The sequence below is a fragment of the Physeter macrocephalus genome, chromosome 14 (genome assembly GCF_002837175.3).
Source record: "Physeter macrocephalus isolate SW-GA chromosome 14, ASM283717v5, whole genome shotgun sequence".
Classification (NCBI taxonomy): Eukaryota; Metazoa; Chordata; class Mammalia; order Artiodactyla; family Physeteridae; genus Physeter; species Physeter macrocephalus.
This window is the reverse complement of record NC_041227.1, coordinates 43,890,413-43,915,248: the sequence shown is the minus strand read 5'-3', so window position 1 is coordinate 43,915,248 and position 24,836 is coordinate 43,890,413. Positions and strand designations below refer to the sequence as shown.

Below are 24,836 nucleotides of genomic sequence, written 5' to 3'. Positions count from 1 at the left end.
CAGCAGAGGGAGCCCCGCATACCACAAAAAAAAAAAAAAAAAAAAAAAGTCTTCACTTTGCAATTATACCAACATGCATTTTAGATGGATAACACACAAAAGGAACTAAATGTAAAAACTGGGTTATGTCTTGTTAAGTTCCATTACATTAAAACGGAATCACAAGAAGAAAAAAAAAAGTCAGATTTCTACAGAACGTTTTAACAGGAACCAATGCAAGCATTGTCCTACCATCAGAATGTAAACCTGAATGTCCCCATGAGCTGCAGAAGACACGACAGCAGAGAAAACCCAGAGAGAGGTCTATGGATTGTGGGAAAACATCACAAGCAAGGAGGTGAGTACAAGAAAACCACCTACTCTGGAAGCAAGGATACAGATGAGGGTATCAGCAGTTGGGCTGCTGCTCCAAGCAAGCAGCTCTGGAGCCCAGAACAAAAACATCTGGGGTGGGCTGGGGGCTCTCCAGACTCAAGAGAGAAAGACAGCTTCCATTTGTGCCTAAGTTTTATGATTCTTTTTTTTTCAGTCAATATTTATTCATTTATTTTTAATTTTTATTAAATGAGTCTCTAAATTCTATAGTACTTTACAATTTTCAAAAGTTTCACACACATGATTTCATACAATCTCATAATAACCCTTTTTTCCCCCCAACTCCCGTATTTCCCCTCCCCCTTTTCCTCTCCCCATTGGTAACCACTAGTTTGTTCTCTATATCTGTGAGTCTGCTTCTTTTTTGTTTTACTCACTAGTTTGTTGTATTTTTTAGATCCCACATATTTGTATTTGTCTTTCTCTGTCTGACTTATTTCACTCAGCATAATGCCCTCCAAGTTCATCCATGCTGCTGCAAATGGCAATATTTCATTCTTTTTTATGGCTGAGTAGTATTCCATAGTTTATATATTCCACATCTTCTTTATCCATCATCTGTCAGTGGACATTTAGGTTGCTTCCATACCTTGGCAACTGTAAATAATGCTGTTAAGTTTTAGTATTCTTTAACTCATCCTTTCTCTTTACCGAAAAATTTACTACAGAGGCTATTTCAATAGGTTTGCTACCAAATGAATAATAATGGTTGCAGGTTGAGTTCTCTGGGAAACAGACCCTGCGTGCAGTTAGAAGCCCTAGTGGTTTATGGGGAATAGCATCTGTGAAAGAGAAACAGACCCCCACACAGAGCTCACAGTCCGTTAGAGGAGCCCCACATGCCTAAGGATGGTTAGGCCACTGTACCGCTGCCTCCCTCAGTCACTGGCTAGGGTCGTGATGGGAAGAGCATGGCCGTGGCTGGAAAGCTGAAGACGGCGCTGATAGCCGGGGGCTGGGGTGACCCCACTCCTTGCAGCCAGGCTGGAGGGGATTCGAGCTGCACTCGTCTCTGTCTGCCACAGTCATCTTCCAATGACTAATCAGGATATTCTCATATCAAGAGGCTGAAGTTCTAAAGAAGTGCACCCTACTTCGGGGATAGGGTCTCTGTTGGCTTCACTTCTCATCGGCTGGCTGCAGCCTCAAGGGGATGGGAGCTGGACAGCTGAGTCATCCCTGCACATCTTCTGCCTCCTTGCATCCAGCCCGCTCTCCCAGAGTGAGCAGGAGAGCAGCGACTTGGTGTCCTCCTCTGTCACGCTTTCCTCCAGGGGGATTTGGCACCCCACCTACATTCCAGGATCATCTTCTGGGCCCATCTTGCGACTTAATCTAAAAATTTCGTACAGCCGAGGCTGAGAAAATTACTCTAAAGAGTTAGGATAGAGCTCATCTTGGACAAGACAAATGCCTGGCATGCCCACTGGCTCTTCAGATCTTCACTGTAGTCAGGAAACCAAGTTGGCACTGAATCATGCTCTTCAGCTTTCCAAAATACATATTGGTCTTCTTGATTTAGGTTTCTTTTCTTAGTATGCAACAAAGACAAATGTCTTTTTAATGTAAAGAAGGACAAAGGATACAGCAAGATGGCGGGCATCTGGATGCTTGGATGCTGTCAGTTGGCCACAGGTAGACTCAACTTGTTCTGAGGATGGGTCTATACCATCATCACCACTTCTGGATAAAAGTTTTCAGATTTACAAAATGGATGGACTTTAAAGATACTCAAAAATAAACTCAGTAAGGTTTGGATAGGAAACACCATGCCCAATATCTGAGCTACTAAGAACATTCCCAAATGGATGTAATCTTATACAGCAACTAGAAGGCTGAAACTACCCACACAGATGCTTTCAGCACTCAAATATGGCAAGGGCCATTTTTTATGCATTAAAGTCTATGAAGTCAATAAAAATAAAGCCCCAAACAACCATCTGTGTCTAAATGCTAAGCCTGTCCCTCAGAGAGCCCCGGATGAAGCCTACCTCTATGGAGGCAAATACAATAAGGTATTGCAACTGCAGCCCACATTCCAAGCTACACTACCGCGAATGCCACATAAGCTACTGACATCTTGTTTGTAGTTTCGCTGGAGAGTAAACTTTAAAAAGTGCAGGAAAGCCACACAGTGTGAATAAATATTACTTTTCTGAAGAGCACATGGCCGTAGTTAATGCTCAGCGCTCAGCTGCATCTACATGGTAATCCATTAGAGCACACTCGCAATCGAAATTTGGTATCACTGCTGCTCAGCACGTCGGGGAATCAGTCATTCTTTTACCTGATTATCCATAGTCCTTTCTTCTCCAGAACCTACTGCATGACCAGGAATAATGTGAAATGGAAGCTGTAGTTTATACAAGATGCTATCGTGTACTTTAAAACTGTTGATCTTCATTTAATTTGTGTGGGCAACTTTTTTTTTGTCAAATTATTCCAGATGATTGCAACATATCCCAGTAGATTCACATTTGATTTCGATTCCACTTAGAAGAGTAGGTCAGTGAAGAAGAAGGAAAACATGACATTACTCACTGTGACGCAAGGTAACGTCCGTAAACGATGACCAACTAAACCTGTTATACCCACAAGTACAGAACGTGGGAGCAACTCTCCCTGAAACCAGCCACGTGGCACAAGGGTGCGAGGTACAGAAAACACTGACCAGGGAGAAAACAGAAAGTTCAGTTTGGAAGAACGGAAGTCTTAGTCACTTGGCCTTTTGAGTAATAAATGTTTGGAAAACTTATGATGAGACAGGGCAGATGGGTTTACAGGAACCATCCTGTGAATGCCTGGGCCACGCGTGAGGGGGTCTCAGAAGGACCCCTGTGAGCAGGAGTCCGCCGGCCTGGACACTCCCGGGGTGACCTCTGGACACAGCAACGTGTCCTTCAGCTGTCCTGGGCCTGGCCACTCCTCTCTCACTAAAAATGACCCAACTATTTAATGCGGACAAAACCTTTTCATTGAATTTTGAGTGTCAACATTTGGGACTTCAAAATGTAAGAGAAATAGAGCTAAAATAACGAACTGCATAATCTTAAAAATAAGGTGACTATATTTTTAGGTAAAAAAGTCATGCTTTTTTTCTTATCCCATGTCCCGTTCTAGCTAATCACTCGCCATGCTGTTACCGAGCCAGGAAAGCACAGCTCCATCTTCTTACATCCTTTTCAATCTTTAGGACCGAACTCAAACTTCACCTCTTGAGAAGGGCCCACTGCAACCTCCCCTCCAACACATCCCTCCCCAGTGAGATAGGAACTGGGCCCGCTCCACCAGCAGCTGCTGGATTCCTTGAGAGAAGAGACCCCCTATGAGCCATCTGGTACCCCTAACACCCAGAACAGTGGCTGGCAATAATGTTTCTTAATGAGCACTGCATGCACAAATAGATGAAGGAATGAAAAATGAAAAAAAAAAGAAAGGAAGACAAAGGGGATTCTAATTTTGTGCATGTGTACAAGCAGACACAAGAAAATGCCCACGTTTAAGGAAGGTGCTCATACTCTGACATCGTAGAAACACAGAACCTGGAGAGCAGGCATCTGATAAAGATAAATGAGAATACAACTGTGCTTAACAACCTTACAGTAAATCTTAATACTTGATTAGATCATCATTCAAAAGGCAAGACTTGTCTCGGCTAATGAGAAAAAAAAATATTTCAAAAGACTTAAAACACAAGGCAAAGACATCTAAAGGAAATATGGAATGTAAAAAAAAAAGAGAGGGGGGCATCTAATTTCACCCTCCTGCATTCCAGAAATTGACCAATATAAAAATGTTAGAAAACTTCATTAAATAATGAAAACCCAGAAAGGGTAAAGGATCCCATCTCTAAGCAAAACACTCAGAGGAATTACTGCTTAAGGCATAAAGGAAACTGCAAAAAGGCGCGGTGGGTGGGGGCCCCCTCCCGTGAAAGCAGAACATAACTAGAATACGCAGCAAAGGAGGAGACCACCCTCAAGAGGAATGGGTTCCTCCTGAAATAGATTTGCTGCAAGAGGAGGATACTTTTTTAGAAATTCTGATGCACATTCTTAAGCAACCCAAGAGGACACTGAATCTTTTTTAAGATCTAGGTAAATAAAAGCAGCAGATGCACCAGTAAGTGACATTTGAAATCAGAAAATATCACGTGCAGATGAAAACCCGGAAAACACGGATCTAGAGTCTGCCGCGGTTTCCCACCATAACCTCGCGCTGAGACAATGCGCATCCCAAGGCCGCCCTAGAACTAATAAGTTGAACATAGATAAATGTCTAGACGTAGCACGTTCCAAGCTGCAAATTGAACATATAATTAAAAATCCTACACAAATCTAAAAAGAACAAATGGATTATCCACAAAGGAACAAAACTCGGGCTGACCTCAGTCTTTCTCTCTGCAACATTAAGCTTCAGAAGACAGCGTGGTCAGCTGCTCACTGCAGGCCAGGCCGAGAAGAAGGGGCACCAGAACACAGACACACATGGAGGACAGGAGTCCCACAGCAAATCAGATGCCTACATGTGAATCCAGCATGTGATACAGAGAACTAGAGTAAACTACAGCTCTTTTGAAAAGCAAATAAAATTCAAAGTATTGAGAAAAAAAGATGATTCGAAAAGCGTAGAGCCAGCTGTATGTGTTTGAAGTTTAAAAAAACAAGATATTCTAGAGCTGGGAGTTTATCAGCCACACACCTCACTTCCTCAACATACTAAGTGATTCATGTTCCAGCAAATAAAGAGATTAGTTAAAATAAACAATCCAAAAACAAGGATGCAGGTGCATAAACACTATGAACAATGAGCTATATTTACATAATTGGAAATAATGTGGGTATGAAAAATAGAGTAAATCCTCGAAATCATTAACATAAGAGAAATAAATTCTAAAAAACATTAAAATAATCTGACTATAAAATGCTTAAAATAGGTGAAAAGTAAGAAGTACAAAAGATATGTGGTGTTAAAGTAAAAGTACCACCAAACACTGCTTTATTCTTGATACGGATAACAAAAAGAAAAAGGTTCAAATAGCATTTTGTTAATTTAAAGACAATTATTGGAATGATAGAAAAGTGAAAGTATATCTCCCAAGTTGCAAAGCACTGAAAGTCAGTAACCTCTCCCCCAAAAAACAAAAGTAGAAAAAAAAAAAGTTTAATGTTAATTATCACATAAAAATAATAAATATAAATAAGTTAAATTCCTCTACCAAAGACCAAGTCAATCAGAACTGGCTTTCAAACACAGAAAGATGAACAATAAAATACAGAAAATGACATAGTAGCACATAATTTTACCCATAATATGTGGTCTTGCCCTGAATAACCCACTCACTGGAACACACCCAAGAGGAGTCTTCTTTTCACACAAGGATCTGACACAGGAAACCTCAGTCACAGTCAAATCTGCTGAGCTCTTCTTCAATTCCAGCTTCTATTTTCTGGCTAAAAACTGTATTTTTCAGATCTTTTCAATTTTGATACCAACACAACCAGTTGTCTGTCTTTTCTGTGCCATTTTTCACAAAATGGAAAAAAAGAAATCACTTCTAGAGCGTTTCCAGGTAAGTGGAAAGTAGAGAAATAACAACCCCCCAGTGAGATGCCAGCACGTGGTCCCCACCCTCCCAGAACCTTCGAGGATTTAAACGTCCGCTTCCCCACAGTTAGAAAGTGTCGCAGACCTGCAGTTGGCTCACGACTAGCCCCTTTGCCAAGTTCACCCGGCGAATGCCAGGGTCTGCGGGAGCAGCTGGTGCTCAGCAGGTTTACAGCCTATCCTGTGTCGGGAGTACATCACACACCGGGTGTCACTCCGTGACAGCCACCACGCCATATCCAAGCAAAACAAGCCACAGAAAACTGACAACACAGCAAGTCTGTGTACAACTATCTCCTAAACTGGCAGACAAAGAAACCAACTCGTCCAAACTGTGTTCCCATATGAATTCCAATCAATTTAAAGGGAGAGAAAAAGCTCTTTACGTATCTCCTGCTGTTCTAACAGTAAATACAACGTGCTCGAGTTTCACTGTGAGGTTTCCATACGTGTAGTCCTGATGCAGTTTCTACCCTCTGCCCTTGCAGGGTTCCTGGAAGCATCTGCTGGTGCTGCCTTTGGGCGACCCACTCCTGAAGGTGTCAGCTACCCAGGAGAGCGGGGCCAGGGCACCCGGGCTGCAGCAGAGAAAAGGGGGAATGTAATTTCACACAGGCGCAAACAGCTCCAGACATCTCTAGTTTCCCTTCCTCCGAGGTAAACTGAGTAATTCAGTATATCCTGTTGGGTCAATCCCAAGTTTCTCACCTGGAAGTCACAAGGCATAAGGAAAACTGTAGTCTTGGTATTAAATTTAGAGTTAAAATGTCCATTGAAAATGGCTCCTTTCAACTCAGACACTCATCTCAAATTATTAACACGCTGTAATAAGATAATCAAATTGTAACTACAAACAATGCATTCACAGAATTCTAGAAAGGACTCGATGTTTATGCTTTGCTTCCATCTTCCAGTCTGCAGAGATCATAAACATTTCATGATCAAAAGCAGACACCAGAATAACCATGTGCTACACAGAACAGAAGACCCAGGCCCTGTGTTCTGTTATGTCCCCAGCATCCCGTACAGGACCCGGCACTGAGGGGCGATTACTGAGCTAACTCACCACCACAAACAACACCTGAGACCAGGGAGAAAGGGCACGACGGGCCACCCAGCCTCCACTGCAACCCCGGCCGAGGAAGTCTCAGGGGATGTCGGGGAGCAGGTCACACTCTGCCGTGACACGCACACCACCACCTGGACCCCCGACCAAGGGCCCAATGTTGATAAAAACAGCAAGCATGACTAACGCTATGAAGAAAGCCAGAGCAATTCTATGTCTCTATGATCACTTTAAATATACGTAACACATTAAAATAAACCCCGATGTCGTAAACATGACCAAGTATCCTGGTCACGCTTGCCAGCTGGAACTCAGGGCGGCTTCGGGGATGGAGAGGAGTATCTGTCGGCCCAGTTCTCCAGGAACTGTGAGCTGACCCTGACTTTTCTCAGCTGCAACAGTCATTTAGAATTACGGCAATGACCCAGGAGCCGCATTCAAAGTTGGAATCATTCCTTTAGACAAACAAGCAAAAAAGTCCACTGAAGCATCCAAATCTTTGAAATTCTCAATAAGTACTTAAATTCCAAGAATTGAAGAGGAATCTGGTTTTCATGTTCATTTTATTTGTTCTTGTCCCTACTCCACTCACCAGCAGTAAAGTGGTCTTTACGGGAAAAAGAAATAAAAAGCACTAACAGCGTGAGAGGCCCGCGAAGTCCTGGCCCTCGGCGTGGGGAGGGGGAGCAGCCCTGGAGGTTTTCTGCACGCTGCACAGTCTGGAATAACTAATGACAAATAAAGCAGGGGCGAGCAGGGCTGTGGAAACTACTTAATTGTAAAAATACAATTCTGCTGCCTTGCTCTGTGTTATTTGTTCAGAACAAAAAAGGGCCGTGACTTAATATCCTGCAGGTCATCTGCCCTGAATGCATAGACCTGGCCATGATTCAGTCCAAGCGTTTCCCCTGAACCTCCACAGGAGCTTCTAATTTGTTTTCATTTTCAAAGAGTTAGAAAAGATAAACAGTTCCACCAAAAGAAGAAGGATGGTGGGGGAGGCGGAGAGAGGTTGGGAGGACAAACATCTCAGAATTGCTTATAATCCTATTATATCCATAATTCTAGTTTCTCTTCAGGCAATTCTTCTTCACTGTTAATATCTGAAGCAGAATGAGGTAATTAAGTGTGAAAAGATAAATAAATGCGTGTGTATGGTAAATACAGTTAATCCTCAAATCGCGGGCACAGGGAAAGCAACTGCACAGAGTGAAGACCAGCACATCATGTCACCTCCTCTCGCACAACCCCAGGCACCTCACCAGTCCAGCTGAATTATCATCATCTGGAAAGCTATTAAAAGTCCTTTCCCCTATTTTGAGGAAAAGAATCTGAGGCTAAACCCACTTCTATATAAGCTCCCTTGGAACACTGAAGAACCAGAGAGCCTGGGTTGAATTCCATTAAAGTCAGACAGAGATTCCACTAGAGCCCTGGATTCCCAGCCGGTCAGTAACAATTCCCCAACGTCAGCACGCCCAGCAAGGCTGCCACCCACAAGTCCCCTCCAAGCCAGCATCACTCCCACAGACGCTAGGTAGGAGGCTTGTCAGACAAACTGTCATCTTTGCTAGTAACGGAAAAATAACACCTGAGGACCCCAGTATCACCCGTCCTCCTCTGTTGGCCCCTGAAGAAGCCCCATGTCACCTGAGCTCTCTGGGCAGCTCACCGCTGGCTCTGATGTCCAGTCCTCTCCAACCAGAACCTCCCACCACAGGAAGGGTGAGGAGGACCAGCGGGCACTGCCCTGGGAGGACACCGACAGTGTTTTCTTTATCTCGATGGGTGGCTGGAGGGAAGGGGAGAGATGAAGTACAAACCCATTTGACTGGCCCTGGTTTATACTATTATTTTCATCTTAAAATAAGCATGAAAAGAGTAGGATGAAATCTGGTGTGGCTTTTCAACCCTGTGTCTGCAGAACGCCACTCTGGGGCCCTGCTTCCCCACCCAAGAAGGCAGGTGCGCATGCCCCTCGGCCAAAGGCATGTTCCGGTAAAACTCTAAACCTGCAGTGGAGTCCCCTCCCCACGAGGAGAGGGACAGGCCACATGCTGAGGACTTAACCAGGTGTCTGACAAAGAGGAAACAAGTCTTCCAGACGAGGTCGCCAGGCTCCGTGGGAAGACGCCACAACCTCTCTGTCTAATTGGCAGCCACAAGCACAAGTGTGGCTATTTAAGTTTAAAAATCAAATCAAACTACTTACAATTAAAATTTATGTTGCCCAGTCACACCAGCCACATTCCCAGCACGAAGTAGCCCATGTAGCGAGTGGTCACCTAGCTGCATGCAGAATATTCCCATCGTCCCAGAAAGTTCTAGTGAACAGAGCTGCTCGAGAGAAGAAAGCAACTGAGGTGTTGAGATACTCAAAGGCTGATCAAAGTGATTTGATATTAAAACTAAATAAAAGCATGAAACTAAATTTCATGCTGAGAAAGACTTCCCCGTGAACTTCTTATTTTGAAGACGTCTTGTTTGGAGACTTCCATCAAAGCTACCTTTGTGGGACCCTAGGCTGCTGGCAGAGCTGAAGAGCCCCCAGACCTCATCTGGTCCCACCCCTGCCGCAGGGACGCGGACCCCAAGGCAAAGGAAGGTTCATTGCCTCAGTCAGGGCCGCAAGGCTCGCCGTGCCAAAGCCAGATCCAAACCTCGCCAGCCCTTCTGCTACCTTTCTCTCCTCCCCTTTGTCCAGGGAGTTACAGGCGAGAAAAGAAAATATTTTTAATATAAAAATACCACATAAACCCCATGGGAGATAAGTCGAGAATTTAAGAGGCTTTAATCCAACAATAAATATTAACAAGTGCCAGTCGGTGTGGGGCACACAAAGGATTACAAGGGGCCCCAGGAACTTCCTAGTCTCCGTAGGAATCTATGACACCTGGAGGGAAAACCAGGAACATCCGGCTGTAATGCAACGGTAACAAGTGGGAGTGCATTTTACAAGTTGACAGAAGAGAATGGGCACCTCTAGCTGGAGCTGCCAGGAGAAACGAGGGGTCTGAACACAGCCTGAAAGACTGGGCCGGAAGAGCAGGAGAGCAAAGGGCAGGCCCTTAAAAGAGAGCTGCATAAACCAAGAGGTAGGAGTGAAACTGTGTGCAAAGAGGCCAGGGGGCAACAAGCCAAGTGCGGGTGACAGTGCTCTCACAGAGTGACCCCAACAGCCAAACAGGGAGCCCCAGGGACTCCGATTGTGAGACCAGCTCCCGCCACACTTCACAGGATAACAAGAACCCGTTCAGCCTCTAGGAAGGAAAAAAACAGGGTTTATTTAATCTGGTGGGGTAATTTAGATAAATTCAAAAATAAGGAATCTAGAAATCAAATGTCCTGTGTATCTGTGATTTCTAACTCTGTGATATTTGAAAAACAGATGAATAAGTAGCATTCTGAGGCCAGGATATGTGTAAGTTTTAATATGAAACCTCTTCTGCTGATGTACATTTTAATTGGGGACTGGGAGGCTGGGGAAATGCCTTGCTATCAAACTCTATCCAAATTACCTCATTTCTCTACCAAAGCGGGGATGACATACAGCATGGCAGATGGCCTGAAACAACATCTAAGAACTGTATCTTCCTGTTTTCTGTATTCTTGATGCTCTGACACCTGGGGCCCTGCTGCACAGGCAGGAGCTGCCCTCCCAGGTTAGTGAATTTCTGGGAGTACCTGCCAGCACACCTTTGATATGCAAAGCAGCCAAGCCCAAATCCACACCTCAGCCACCTCCTTTAATGGGATCTCACACTCTGGGACACTATCCCCTGCCCGCATCGCCTGGCGACCAGGTACTGAAAGCTGGGGACCGCCCCCAGAGCCCAGAGCCTGCAGCAATTATTCACACTATCCAATCCTAACCTGCTCAGCCTGCTGGCGACCTCGCCTGGCCCATTCCTTCCTGCAGAAACCAGCTCAGTTCCTCTCTCTGCCTGCTCTTTTCACCTTGGAGCTTCTCTTTATGGCCCTACCTGACGCGCCACGCCTCCTGCTTCTAAGGCACTGGACACACTGTAATAACGTCTTCCTTTCATGCCAATCATTTTCAGGTCTGTGTGTCTTACCACACCTGATTAAAACAAATCCCAGGAACCATGAACACCTCTCAACTGCTGAATGCAGAAGGTGCTCGAACTCAAGTGAATTATTTGATCTTGAAACCCATTCACCAGGTGCCTTACATTTTTACACCAACCCTCCTTTTCCCCTATGTAGGCAGCCACCTCAAGGGCCACCATCTAAGTGTCACTTCTGAAAAGGGCCTTTCAGAATTTTCTGACTCATAAGGTGGTCACTGGAGCACCGACATATCCATTCTCACCAGTGGACTCTTCAGTTTACCATGAAACGTTAAGACGTGCTCCATGCGTGCAGGGCATTCCATCCATCCCACTGCCATACCCCCAGCACCTAGAAGTGTGCCTGACACACAGCAGGTACCCAATAAACGTGTCTAATGAATGAATGACCTGTACAAGAATAGGCACGTGTTGGTATAGGTGGCCCATGGAATACAGCTTGAATATCGAGACTTCTAAGTGGTGAGCAGCCTGGCGCTGAGCTAAGGAATGGGTTCTAGAGTGAGACCAGAGGTTAAATCTCTATCTACCATTGGACAGATGTGCAATCTTGGGCAAGTCACCTGACACAACCAAGCCCCCAACCTTCCATTGATAAGAACTCGAAAGACTGAACCTATTTCCAAGGGAAAGGATTAAACAGGATGGCCTGAGTAAAACATTTACATTCTGGTCAAGTCAGCAACGTTGATTCATTTGATGGGGTCCCACACCATCATCTCGCAGGCCCATCTGAAACACATGGCAATGACAGATGAAATATCTTTTTAAAAGAAGAGTAAAATTAAGGAGTCATAACCTCAATTAGACGTGACACACATCTCCATGAACCAGCAACAAGAGAAACTCCAAGTGGTACAGAGATTTGAAGCCACAGGCAATGGTAGTTGGAGGTCAGCTTCTGAGGGGTACAGTGCTGCCACCCAACATAAAGATGGCAAGGTCCACCCGCTGCCTGAAGGAGACTCGGACTGGGCTGGCAGCCTTGACTGTCACCACTTGCTTCATCTGAGCAGTGTGATGCCTTCGGTAGCTCACTACATTGAAAAAATGACTGTTTCCTGTCTCAAAGGTTCCCTTCCAAACAGCCCTGACTCACAAAGCAGACAGCAGCTCTCCTAAGACTGCTCTTTCCTGCCTTCTTAACTCCCTTACCTCCGTGCTTTCTTTCAATCCATTTCTTATTTATAGACAGTCTTTACATGGTATCCCTTCTGTGATTTAATATGTCTTAATAATACCACTTTTTCTAAAGGAAGCCTTTCCCAATTATTTACACCTTGATAAGTAGTTACCGTCAAATCCTCATAAACCATCTCTTTACGTGGCACTAACTTGTAGAAGGTAGCGATGAAGTTACTTAATTCTCAGAACGAACCATACAAATTACAACCTACCTTCTGAAGCTAGAGACAGAGAGAGAACATAAACAAAAACAAAAGCAATGCAAGTTCATTTTTCATTCATATTTACTGTGCCAAATGAAGGTTTTATGAAGCTTTGAGTAATATATATTTGTTCTCTTATATAGGCAACACATCCCCTGTAGATAGTAATGTATGGGGAGTAACACCCTCCTTAATCTAGACTTTCTGGACACGAGGAGAAGGTGTTGAAACCCCCTCTGTGTGGGTACAGGACTACAGGCTCTGATGGGCTTTCCTGTTGCAGGACAGTGACAGCAAAGGTAACTGTTATTGGGCTTCGGAGGACACAGGGAAACTAGCAAGGGACTTAAAAAGCAGTGAGAGAGGAAGCAGGAGGGGAGGGAACACCAAGTACACAGGAGGATCTATGGACATCTGTGCGCTCCAGACACCGTGCCCATCCCAAGGTGGGTGTGAGGAACCGAACCTGGGATGCCAGTAATGATCCAGGACCCTCAAGTGGAGCCAAAGTGATCCCAAATAACAGCACTCCCAGACCCCCTGCAAAAGCAAAGACAAACCCTCCAGAAAAAAATGGGATTCTCCAGAAAAAAATGGGATTCAAACCAGACCCCCAGCAAAAGCAAAGACAAACCCTCTGGAAAAACAGGATTCAAGCAGATTAAATCTGCATCCGATGAAATCTGATCTCAAAATCATATCACAAAACATACAAGAAAAGAAGCCATTGTGAGAGATGGTAGAAATAACCAATAGCTTTCGACAACCAAAGACAGACTTCAGATAGAAGAATGATCAGATACAGAGCATGCACTCTTCCATGATAAATGTTTCAGAAAATAAAAGATGTCTAAAAATGAACAAGGATCAAGAAACCATCAAAAGCAACCAGCCACATATGAATATCAAACCAAAAGAAGTTAAAACATAGAAATTAAAAGCTCAGTAGCACAGTGAAGCAGAAGATTAGACCCAAATGGAGAAAGCGCCCTGGGGAGAGACAGCCGAGGCCGCCTGGCAGAGCACAAGGCCAGGAGACAGGGTGGGGAGGACGGAAGTGAGCCTGAGGGATGTAGAGGACAGACCAAGAAGTTTGCATGGGAATCCTAGAAAGTACGGCCAGAAAGAAGAGCAAAGAGTCAATATTTGAGAAGAAAGTAGCAGAGAATTTTACAGACATTATAAAAGATTTGAATCCAGAAATACAGGAAGCACACAGATACCAAGCAAGAAATTTTCACTAGACATTTCATGGTGAGACTGAAGAACCAAAGAGTAAATTAAGACAAGAATGTTAAGATAAGCCAGAGAGAAAAGGCGTTTAAAGGAACAGCAATTAGACTGAGAACAGAGCTTAAAACTGCTGCGACGGCAACTGAAAGATAGTAAAATTATACCTGTAAAGTGTAACATAAATGCTTTTATTACTACTACTACTTCTAATAAGAAGAAATAGCAACAGTTTGGAGACAGCGAAAATTAATCAAAAGCAGATAAAATTGAAGGGATTATGTATGGCTCTTAAAAGAAGGACTGTGCCCATAAGTTTTAAAACCGGTGACAAGACCAAATTCCTTGAATTCTTAGAAAAATATATAATCTACCAAACCAGAATCAAGAAGAAATATAAAACCTGAATCATCACAGAATAATCCAAAAACTATTAAAGAAATGAAAGGAGGAGTTAAAGTCCTCCCACTAAAAAAAGCAAAACCAAAAAAGCACCAGTTTCAGATGGTTTTTACAGGAAAGACTAAAGAAATTTCCAGGAGCAGATGAGTCCAATCTTATACAAACTATTTTATATAATACAAAAAGAACAGACACTTGACAACAGGTCCTGAAACCTTTGTAACAGGATCATTCAAAACAGTATGAGGAAAGGAAATCCAGACCAACCTCAGTTGTGAACATAGATCCAAAAATGCAAACATAATACTAGCCTTCCCAAAACTCAGAACTGGAATTCACCACATTAATATTCATGAAGAATCGTCTTAATCAATGCAGAAAAAAACTTTTGAAAACTTCAAAACCCATCTATGATTTTTTTATAAATCTTACCAACCTAGGAATAGAAACAAACTTCCTTATTATGATAAAGAGTATCTACCAAAAATTTACAGAAAACATTATTCTTAATGATGAAACGTTAACAAAACTCTCTTTAAATCAGAAACAGGAAGACCACCTTTATCATTTCCATTTACCAGCGCGCTGCAGGGCCGAGCCAGTGGAGGAAGACAAGGAGACCAGAGTCACCTTTATTCCCAGACGATCTGCCTACCTACCAAGAAAACCAAAACCATCTAGACAAAATGTTGAATTAAATCACATACATCCACCTGACCCGGGAGTAGGAATGGAATGAACGAAACAGCACTAGATTCAAACACACAGATAAAGGTTAGAAATAACGTTGACTGTGCACCAGATGAGACCATGTTTATGATACTCAAAACCAAACAAAACCCCATGGTGCATTGTTTAGGGGTACAAATGCTTGTGGAAAATCATCTTTGAAAAGAAAGGGAATGGCACAAAGGGCAGGGCATGGCTGCCTTTGCAGCAAAGAAGGGATGGGGTCAGGGGAGAGGCAACTGCCGCTTCTGGATCTTAAACTGGGGGGAGGGCAAGGGGGGGCAAGCATGCAAGCTTTACCCTCACGCTTCAGAACTTGCATACGGGGACTTCCCTGGTGGTCCAGTGGGTAAGACTCCGTGCTCCCAATGCAGGAGGCCTGGGTTCGAAACCTGGTCAGGGAACTAGATCCCACACACATGCCACAACTAAGATCCCACACGCGGCAACGAAGATCCTGCGTGCAGCAACTAAGACCGGGTGCAGCCAAATAAATATTTTTAAAAATAAATAAGTTTATATGACCTTTTCGAAGAGCAATTTGGCAATACCGATATTTAAAATGTGCATACAACTTCCCATCTAGGTACCCATACAGGAAAAATTCTCCCACAAGAAAAACAAATCAGAAGAACATTCTTAGCAGCATTGTTTGTAAAAGAGGAAGGAAGGGTATACATATCCATTATTTTTACTTATCTTCAAGTAAAATTAAAGATCTAAAATACCGTATTTTTGACAAGAATCTTAAAAGCTAAATGAATTAATAAAAACTTACTTCAAAAAGAAAGAGGATGGAGTCCAGCTCCTCCCTTTGTGACTTATTATTCCCTGGAATATATAAAAAAAAAAATCAGTTATCATGACAATGTACAAATTTTAGGATATTAAAAATTATGCTGAAAGGTATCTTAAAACATTCAAGCCTCAACATACAGACATTCAGTCAAAGATCCCGGGAGGTGCTGTGCAGCCTGCGTTAGGGATGCAGGTGGGTGACGGAGCCAGACTGCCCAGGGCCACGTTTAGCAGAGCTGCTCCTTGCTAGCTGGCTTTCTAAGTTTTAATCAACAGTGGAGCATCTTGCCCCGCAACAAGAGGGATCCACTTCTCCAGCCCTTGAATCTGAGAGGCCCTGTGACCTGCTCTGCTCCCTGAAGACAGCAAATGTGAAGCGAGCTTGAAAAGCCTTCTGCACCTGTGAGCGTGGAGCCCTAAGGCCACCGTGTGAAGGAGCCCAAGAGAGCCTGCCAGCTGGGGAAGAGGGGCCACATGGAGGAGCACTAAGGCACCCTGGGCAGTGGCTTGCTAACCAGGACACGTGTGATTGAGGCCACCCGCCACCAGCTGGTCAGAGGCATGAGCCAGCCCAAACCAGAGGAATGCTCCAACAGACCCAGAAAATCACAAGCTAAATGACTGGTAGTTGTTTTAAGGTGCTCAGTGTTGGGATGGGCTGTTGTGCAATTTGTTACGCAGCACAAACTGACTGATGGTCTTGAACTGCTACATGTTCCTAAAGGATAGAAGGAGCAAAGGGGGGGAGGGGGTGGCCTTTTAAAAACAGGATTTTAGGTTGTAGGGGGTTTTTCAGATACGGATTTTAATTTTTTTCTTTGTTATTGATTGTACTTAGTATCCCATCTTTCTCCTCCACACACCTGTGAAAAATAGTGAAGTGGAACAGAGCTAGGAAGCAAGATAAAAATCACATAATTTCATATTTGAAATATCTACCACATTTGGCAAGAAAAAAAATTTAAGTTCTAGCTTAATACCAATTTATAAATCACAGGGGAAAAACCTGAGAAATTCATTTAAAAAGAACACATGTTGGTGTCCTGGGCACATGCCCACATGTGACCTGACCTACTAGAGGCCCTGAGCAGCGCTCCTTGCAGGGCCTGAGCATCAGCTGTGCGGCCTCCCCCAGACACCCCTCCATGCTCGGCCTCTGCCTCAGGTCTCACAGGAACAGCCAGGGGTCCACACGCTCCTCTCCACGGCCTCTTCTTTCCACGTGACCCTGTCTCAGCCCACCCCCACACCGGGCACCATCCGCTGCCTCCCGTTCCTCGGCCTACGACCAGGGAAACGCGTCCCCTAAAACCTTCCCAGGACCGCGCAGCTCCTCTGGCTTCATCCTCACACCTTCCCAAAGACACCTCCCGTGCAGCTCACTGTCTCACTGCCCAGTTGCTCCATCCCTGTCTGTCTGCCTTCCAATGCCACTGGCCGCTCAGAACGTTCCTCTCAATGACGACACCCTTCCCCGTCCTGCTGCTCCTTAACTCTCTGTATTGGCGGGCACTGCTGACCTTTCATCCCTTGAACTCCTCTATTCTCAGGCTTCCTGGCACCCTCCCCGCTACCCCTTTATTTTCCTCTGTCTGCCCAATAAAAGAAGGAATTCCCCCAAATCCCTGACTGCCACTCTCTCGCTCTGCATACACTCTCTCCCTTGGCAACAGGATGACTGCACCTCCCTTCTCCCAAGCTCCAGTCCCTATAATTTAACAGCCCACCTATGCCCAGGTGAGCCCCAGGCACCGCAGACGCAGACTGCCCAAAGCTGGGCTCACCCTCTCGCCCCTCACACCTGGCTCCCCTGCGGGGCTCCCTCTGCTGCAAGGGCAGCAGAGGAACCAGACTCAGCATCCTGAAAGCGTCTCTGGCTTCCCCCTCTGGGACCCCTCACGTCCACGTCTCACGATCAGTCGGTGCACCCATGGACCCCTGCCGCTTTCTCTGCCCTGAACCGCCACGTCCCTAGAGCAGGCATCCCCAGACCTCACACGGATGACAACATCAGCCTCCTAACTGGTCTTCCTCCCTCCGGTTCACTCACCACATTATAAGACACTGTCTTAGTAGCCAGTGTTTTCGAGAGCCCTGACCACCCAAAGAACAAAGTTCAAATGCCTTAACCTGGAACTGCAGGCTCCCCACGAGGCAAGCGTAAACCTCTTTCATGCATCTGATGTCGAGAGAAAAAGAAATGCTTTCCCCAGACATGCCCCAAAGATGGCCTCCCTGCCGTCGCTCATTCTCTACCCTCCGTCCCCAAGGCCACCTCGTCCCCAAACCTCCCTCGTGCACTCTACGGGAAATCAGCAGCCACAGATGGTGTATATACCTGACAACACATCTACTTTCTGACCTGTTCCACGGTGAACCATGCCTATGGCTTATTCCCTGACCCATCCACAACTACCACCACCTATGAAGCATGTTCAGCATCTGATACGTCTCCAGATTACTCTCAGGAATCTAGCCCAGTGCCTTGCTCATTGTCAGCTTCAAATCCTGGAGGGGTGAACAAATGAAAAATTAAACAGGAGAGGGAGACAAAGCTGCCAGGGCCAGGGTCCACAAGGCCAGGGTCCACAAGGGCAAAAGGAACCCTTCAGGATGCTAAAGCATGGATGGTCTAGGCCCCAGGTAGAAGATGCTCTTGCCTGTCTGTGAGCAACGCAGATGACATTTCAATGTCTATCTATCAACCTATCATCTGTGTTGTTTATTTAACGGGAGAAATATGAAATAGAACAGTGCTTCTCAAGCTTGAGAGCACATCAGTATCAGCGGAGGGCTTGTTAAAACACAAATTTCTGACTTTCCACCCGCAGAGTTTCTGATTCAGGAGGCTTAACGAGTGCCCAGGTGATACCCGTGCTGCTAGTCTAAAAACCACAAGACGCTCTGAGAGCCACTGGTACAGGGAAGGCGCTATGAACATGGCATCAAGAAGCCTGGTTGCAATTCCAGCTATACAATTAAATAAATAATCTGTGTGACCTCACGCCAGTGATATAACCTCTCTGGACACGGTTTTCTCAACTCTAGAATGATGACTGTGAAAAACCCAATCTCCTGAGCCCCTTCCAACCTTAAAACTCTGTGGTCCTGACTCAGTCACTCAGAAGTCAGTCATTCAGAACAATGGCACTTCTGTCCAACGCAGTACTGTAACTGTTTAAAAAACTGTGGTGGATATAAAGGTGCTAACATGCAAGGATTTCCAAAACACATTAAAGTGAAAGATGATGATGATAATGACAGCTAACAGTTACTGACCACGGACCACATGCCATGCTTTGTCCTGGAATCCCAGGACACGTGTCAACCCACTTAATGCTGACAGAAGGAAACTGAGTCACAGATGAAGCAACCTGTCCAAGGAGAAATAGCTAGAAGGGTAGGGCAAGGATCCAAACCTGTCTGGCTCCCCTGGCTACTCTATCCTGCCACCTAAGTACAGAGCAGAATGTGCAGCGTGACTTTCTTGGCTTGGTTTTCAAAGAATACTTCATGTAAGTACTGGGGTGGCCAAAAGTTTCATTCGGTTTTTTCCGGAAGATGGTCTAATAGCACTTAATTGTCTTAAACTCCATTCGAAACAGTTTTGTTAGATTGTATTGTGACAGCTGTCACATCAGCATGCATTTAAAAAAAGACATCAAAATTGGTGAATTTTTGTGTAGCCATTTTATTATTGAAGATGGAAGAAAAAAGCAACATTTTTGGCATATTATGCTTTATTATTTCAAGAAAGGTAAAAACCCAACTGAAACGCAAAAAAAGATTTGTGCAGTGTATGGAGAAAGTGCTGTGACTGATCGAATGTGTGAAAAGTGGTTTGCAAAGTTTCGTGCTGGAGGTTTCTCGCTGGATGATGCTCCACGGTCGGGTAGACCAGCTGAAGTTGAGAGAGATCAAATCAAGACATTAATTGAGAACAGTCAATGTTATACCACCTGGGAGACAGCCAACATATTCAAAATATCCAAATGAAGTGTTGGAAACCATCTGTACCAGCTTGGTTATGTCAATCGCTTTGATGTTTGGGTTCCACATAAGTTATGTGAAAAAAACCTTCCTGACCGTATTTCCACATGCGATTCTCTACTTAAATGTAAGGAAAACAGCAAATTGTGATGGGAGATGAAAAGCGGATACTGTACAACAATGTGGAATGGAAGAGATCGTGGGGCAAGCGAAATGAACGGCCACCAACCACACCAAAGGCCAGTCTTCATCCAAAGAAGGCGATATTGTGTATATGGTGGGATCGGAAGGGAGTCCTCTATTACGAGCTCCTTCTGGAAAACCAAACAATTAATTCCAACAAGTACTGCTCCCAATTAGACCAACTGAAAGCAGCACTCGACGAAAAGCATCCAAGATTAGTCAGTATGATCTTCCATCAGGATAACGCAAGACCGCATGTTTCTTTGATGACCAGGCAAAAACTGTTACAGCTTGGCTGGGAAGTTCTGATTCACCTGCTGTATTCACCAGACATTGCACCTTCGGATTTCCATTTATTCGGTTTTTACAAAATTCTCTTAATGGAAAACATTTCAATTCCCTGGAAGACTGTAAAAGGCACCTGGAAAAGTTCTTTGCTCAAAAAGATAAAAAGTTTTGGGAAGATGGAATTATGAAGTTGCCTGAAAAATGGCAGAAGGTAGTGGAACAAAAGGGTGAATAACCACCTGGGAGACAGCCAACATATTCAAAATATCCAAATGAAGTGTTGGAAACCATCTGTACCAGCTTGGTTATGTCAATCGCTTTGATGTTTGGGTTCCACATAAGTTATGTGAAAAAAACCTTCCTGACCGTATTTCCACATGCGATTCTCTACTTAAATGTAAGGAAAACAGCAAATTGTGATGGGAGATGAAAAGCGGATACTGTACAACAATGTGGAATGGAAGAGATCGTGGGGCAAGCGAAATGAACGGCCACCAACCACACCAAAGGCCAGTCTTCATCCAAAGAAGGCGATATTGTGTATATGGTGGGATCGGAAGGGAGTCCTCTATTACGAGCTCCTTCTGGAAAACCAAACAATTAATTCCAACAAGTACTGCTCCCAATTAGACCAAATGAAAGCAGCACTCGACGAAAAGCATCCAAGATTAGTCAGTATGATCTTCCATCAGGATAACGCAAGACCGCATGTTTCTTTGATGACCAGGCAAAAACTGTTACAGCTTGGCTGGGAAGTTCTGATTCACCTGCTGTATTCACCAGACATTGCACCTTCGGATTTCCATTTATTCGGTTTTTACAAAATTCTCTTAATGGAAAACATTTCAATTCCCTGGAAGACTGTAAAAGGCACCTGGAAAAGTTCTTTGCTCAAAAAGATAAAAAGTTTTGGGAAGATGGAATTATGAAGTTGCCTGAAAAATGGCAGAAGGTAGTGGAACAAAAGGGTGAATACCTTGTTCAATACAGTTCTTGGTGAAAATGAAAAACGTGTCTTTTATTTTTACTTAAAAACCAAAGGCACTTTTTGGCCAACCCAAGATGTATGGGCATAACCATAAACATATATAAACACATATTAATAACATATACAGGACACTCTGATAGTGGTTGCCTCTGCACAGCAAGACTGGGTGTCTGGGCAAACGGACACATCAGTTTTCATTCCAAACCCTTTAGTGGAATCTGGATTTTTTTTAATGGTGTGCATACATTACTTTTCTTTCTTTCTTTTTGAGTAAATTACGCCTCTGGAACTCATGCCTTCTGTGGGTTTCTTCTCCTATTTTCCCTTTGGCTGTTTGTTGTTCAGTTAACGCCCGTATGAGAGAAAGTTCAAGGGAAAGACACCAACCACTGTGAACTTGCAGCTCCGCTAAGCGTTTGGCAGGAAAGGAAGTGTAAAAGCATGTAACTTGTGGCACATGACACACACAACCTCTCAGAATTTCCTGAATGTTTATCTAAAAAAACAAAAAACTTTGTATATCAAAAACATTTTGTAGAAATTCTTACCTTTTAATTTCAAACTATTTTCCAGTGTTATAAAATTTTCATAGAAGATGAAATATATCTGAGAATAGTTGGTCTCAAAAAACTGCTTAAGATCACTTGCATCCACGTTATCTGAAAAGAAAAAGTTCCCATTTACAACAAACTTACACAATTATCAGAGTTCACAATCTTTTCAGAAATGAAGGAATGTAAAAACGAGCCATATCCCCTTATAAGACAAAACAAAGCAAAGTGTATTCCAGTCCACTTCTTCTTTCTCCACCTAAGGAGAGCTCTGAGGTGGCCTGGGGCACCTCCCCTCCCCATCCCAGACCTCAAGGTCAGAGCCTGGGGGCACAGCACCTACAGAGCAGCTAGAAGGCCAGGGGTAAGTGAGGGTCCAGGGAGGGACAAGATGACTTCCTGTTAGGGGTGGGGAAGTAAAAGTTCATGCAAGAGGTGGCTGCTAACCCAGACCATAAAGAGGGATGAGTCTGTACGGCTGAGAAACAACTCTGCCAGGAGCCCCGCACGACCCAGAATCTCCTCCCTCCCTCCTGGCTCCCGTGCCACCGCCCAGAGGACGGCAGGCCCTCCCCCGACACCTGCCCACGTCCACCTGGGCCACTCGTCACCACGTCCCTCCAGCTTCTACGTGACCCGTCCCACCCCTGCGTGGACACGGTGGACCCGCCATGTGCTCCTAGCCTCGTCCCAGCAGCGTGTCTCCCAGCTGCACCAGTGTTGCTAAACCAGGGCTGCGGGTGGATCGGCAGGTGGTGCAGGGAACTTAGCCCAAGAACAGCTTCCCCACACTCCCACCACCAGCCCTGGCCCCCGCAGGGGCCGAGCAACAACACAGCCAGCGTCCCTCGCAGCTCCGGTCAGTCACCCACTGTGAACACACCTCTGTACAGGTTCCTTAGCAGACAAGGTTGTCTGTGCGTTTACAGCAGTGTCCTGAACAAGGTGTTAGCTCTTTGGAAGAATACACCTTAGGAAACCTCAGGAAAATTAAAAACAGCTTCCTTAAAGTTCTACAAGATTACTCAAGAAAAAAAAGTGTGTCGCTATTCAATCTATAACAGAGTCATATCAGCTTTGGAGGGTCCCTAATGTGAATACGCATGAACACACCCACTGCTATGCTTACATTCCATAAAGTTAACACTCTTGCTGGTGAATCTAAAGAGTTGTTTCCCTCTGATAACTACACAGCGCCTTTCATGCAAAAATCTGCCCTGGTTCTTTGAAACAATGCACATAAGGTGTTGGTAAAGTCATAGGAACTGCCAATTTCACTTTCTGTTTCTTGCCACAAAATAACATTGAGCACAGAGCAGTGGAAGTTCCTAGTAACTAACCAGTTTACCTTCGCCCAAGCAGGTAACAATGACATCAGGATCCTTAACCCATGTGAATATTACCATTCTCATGAGCTACACAACGCTGCCAAGGAATCCTCAAGTGCCTCCTGCAGGATGTGTCAGTTCCAAGAGCGGGCTTTGTTCATGTTCATGCCAACACCAACCGCTCCCGGGACCGCTGAAACCTCCCCAGCCCCCCAGGCCAGGTCAGGGCCTCTGCTCTGGGGCCCACAGACCTATTCCTCCCCACCACAGATGGTGTCACACTGTACTCCACTCTTGGTGCAGCTCCTGACTTAGTTCTGATGGAAGGGTCTGTCTCCTCTGTTAGAGACAGTCCCCACCCTCACAGACCTCCTGTGTGTCTCAGCATCATCAGGCACCCTGCAGGGAATATAGCATTTAGCTCAATAGCTTCTTGAACGAACTAAATAAAAGAAACAGCCTATAATATACAATCACAGGACAGTGACCACAACTTGTAACCCATCAGGTCTCATGCCGATGGGAAAAAGTGGCCTGACCCTTCTTCAGATCCTTGGGGTTATCAGGAGAGAAATGTCAACCCTCTGCTGAGGACGCCCGATTCCGCTCTGCAGTCCCAGCTCTCGCGGCCCCTGCTCCAAGTGAGGGTCTAAAGGCTTCTCGTTCTCACCCTCACTTTCTGCTCTTCCCGCAGGAACCACCCACCGCGCTGCTCAAGCCAAAACCTAGTCCCCATCCCGGCTTCTCCCAGCTCCTTCCCAGCCCGTCTCCGGGGCGTGGGTTCCTCCACAGACCCACCGGGCACTGTACCCCCATCCCCGCCCACCACCCATCCCCGCCCATGGTCCCCGCATCCCCACTTCCCCTCCATGGTCCCCTCTCCACACTGCCGTCAACAGTAAAATGGAATAAACCAAATCAGACCATTCTTTTACTCAAAACCTTCCAATGGGCTCCAGTGGTGCTTACAATAAAATCCAAACCCTTTACCGTAGCCTGGCGGCCCTGCGGGCTTTCCTCCACTCAACGCCAAGCCCGTCCCACACCACTCTCTCTGCGCCCTGCACTCTGGCCGCCGTGGCTTCTTTCCATCTCCCAAGCTTCCCACACGTGTTCCCCACCCTGATCTTCGTCCAGCTCATTCCTTCTCATCCTTCAGGGCTGGGACCCCACACAACCTCCACAGAGAAATCTAAGGAGCTCCCGTGTCCCCAAGCATGTCCTCCCTCACCCACCTCCTCCTTCACGGAGCCTGGCGGGTGGGCGGCCAACTGCTCACCTGTGAATGGGCCGCAGCAAGCAAAGCATCCCCATGCTGAGGACATGGGTACACAGGTATGGCAAGACAGCACAGAAAGGTTATGGGCCACCAACAGTCTACCTTCCCTGGCCTCCCCGGTCCCTCAGAAACACTCGAGTGTCAGCGACCTGAGCAAAGAGGGTCCTTGTCAAGGCTGAGGGGCTTCATGGAGACAGAGACCCCCTCATGAGGCCGGAGTCCAGGCAGCAGCCACCTTCCTCCTCAGCCATTCACTGTCTTCCTTGTGGGTTAGGAGTGGATGGAGCTTAAAGTCCTCACAACAAGACAAGCAGACCCCCTCAAGGTCACCCAGCACACAGTGAATGAAGGGTGTAACATACGTAACTACTAGTTTATTTACCCATGTGAGGACCCCTCACTGGTCTGGGAGTCCCCTTCACATGATCCCTGCCCACAGCACTCAAGATTAGTGGAGGGCTTCCCTGGTGGCGCAGTGGTTGAGAGTCCGCCTGCCGATGCAGGGGACACGGGTTCGTGCCCCGGTCCGGGAAGATCCCACAT

The 24,836-nt window shown here is 45.4% G+C and overlaps 1 protein-coding gene across 7 annotated transcripts in view; it reads right to left on the bottom strand.

Annotated features, from left to right (window-relative positions):
• RALGAPA2 (Ral GTPase activating protein catalytic subunit alpha 2) overlaps positions 1-24,836 on the bottom strand; it is a 285,791-nt gene that overhangs the window by 240,890 nt on the left and 20,065 nt on the right. For all 7 annotated transcript variants that reach the window (XM_055090831.1, XM_055090833.1, XM_055090834.1 and 4 more), the window contains exons 2-3: positions 21,684-21,794; positions 15,667-15,719 (exon numbers count right to left, since the gene is read on the bottom strand). In XM_055090831.1, coding sequence (XP_054946806.1) covers positions 15,667-15,719; positions 21,684-21,794 — 164 coding nt within the window. The remainder of the gene's footprint in view (positions 1-15,666; positions 15,720-21,683; positions 21,795-24,836) is intronic.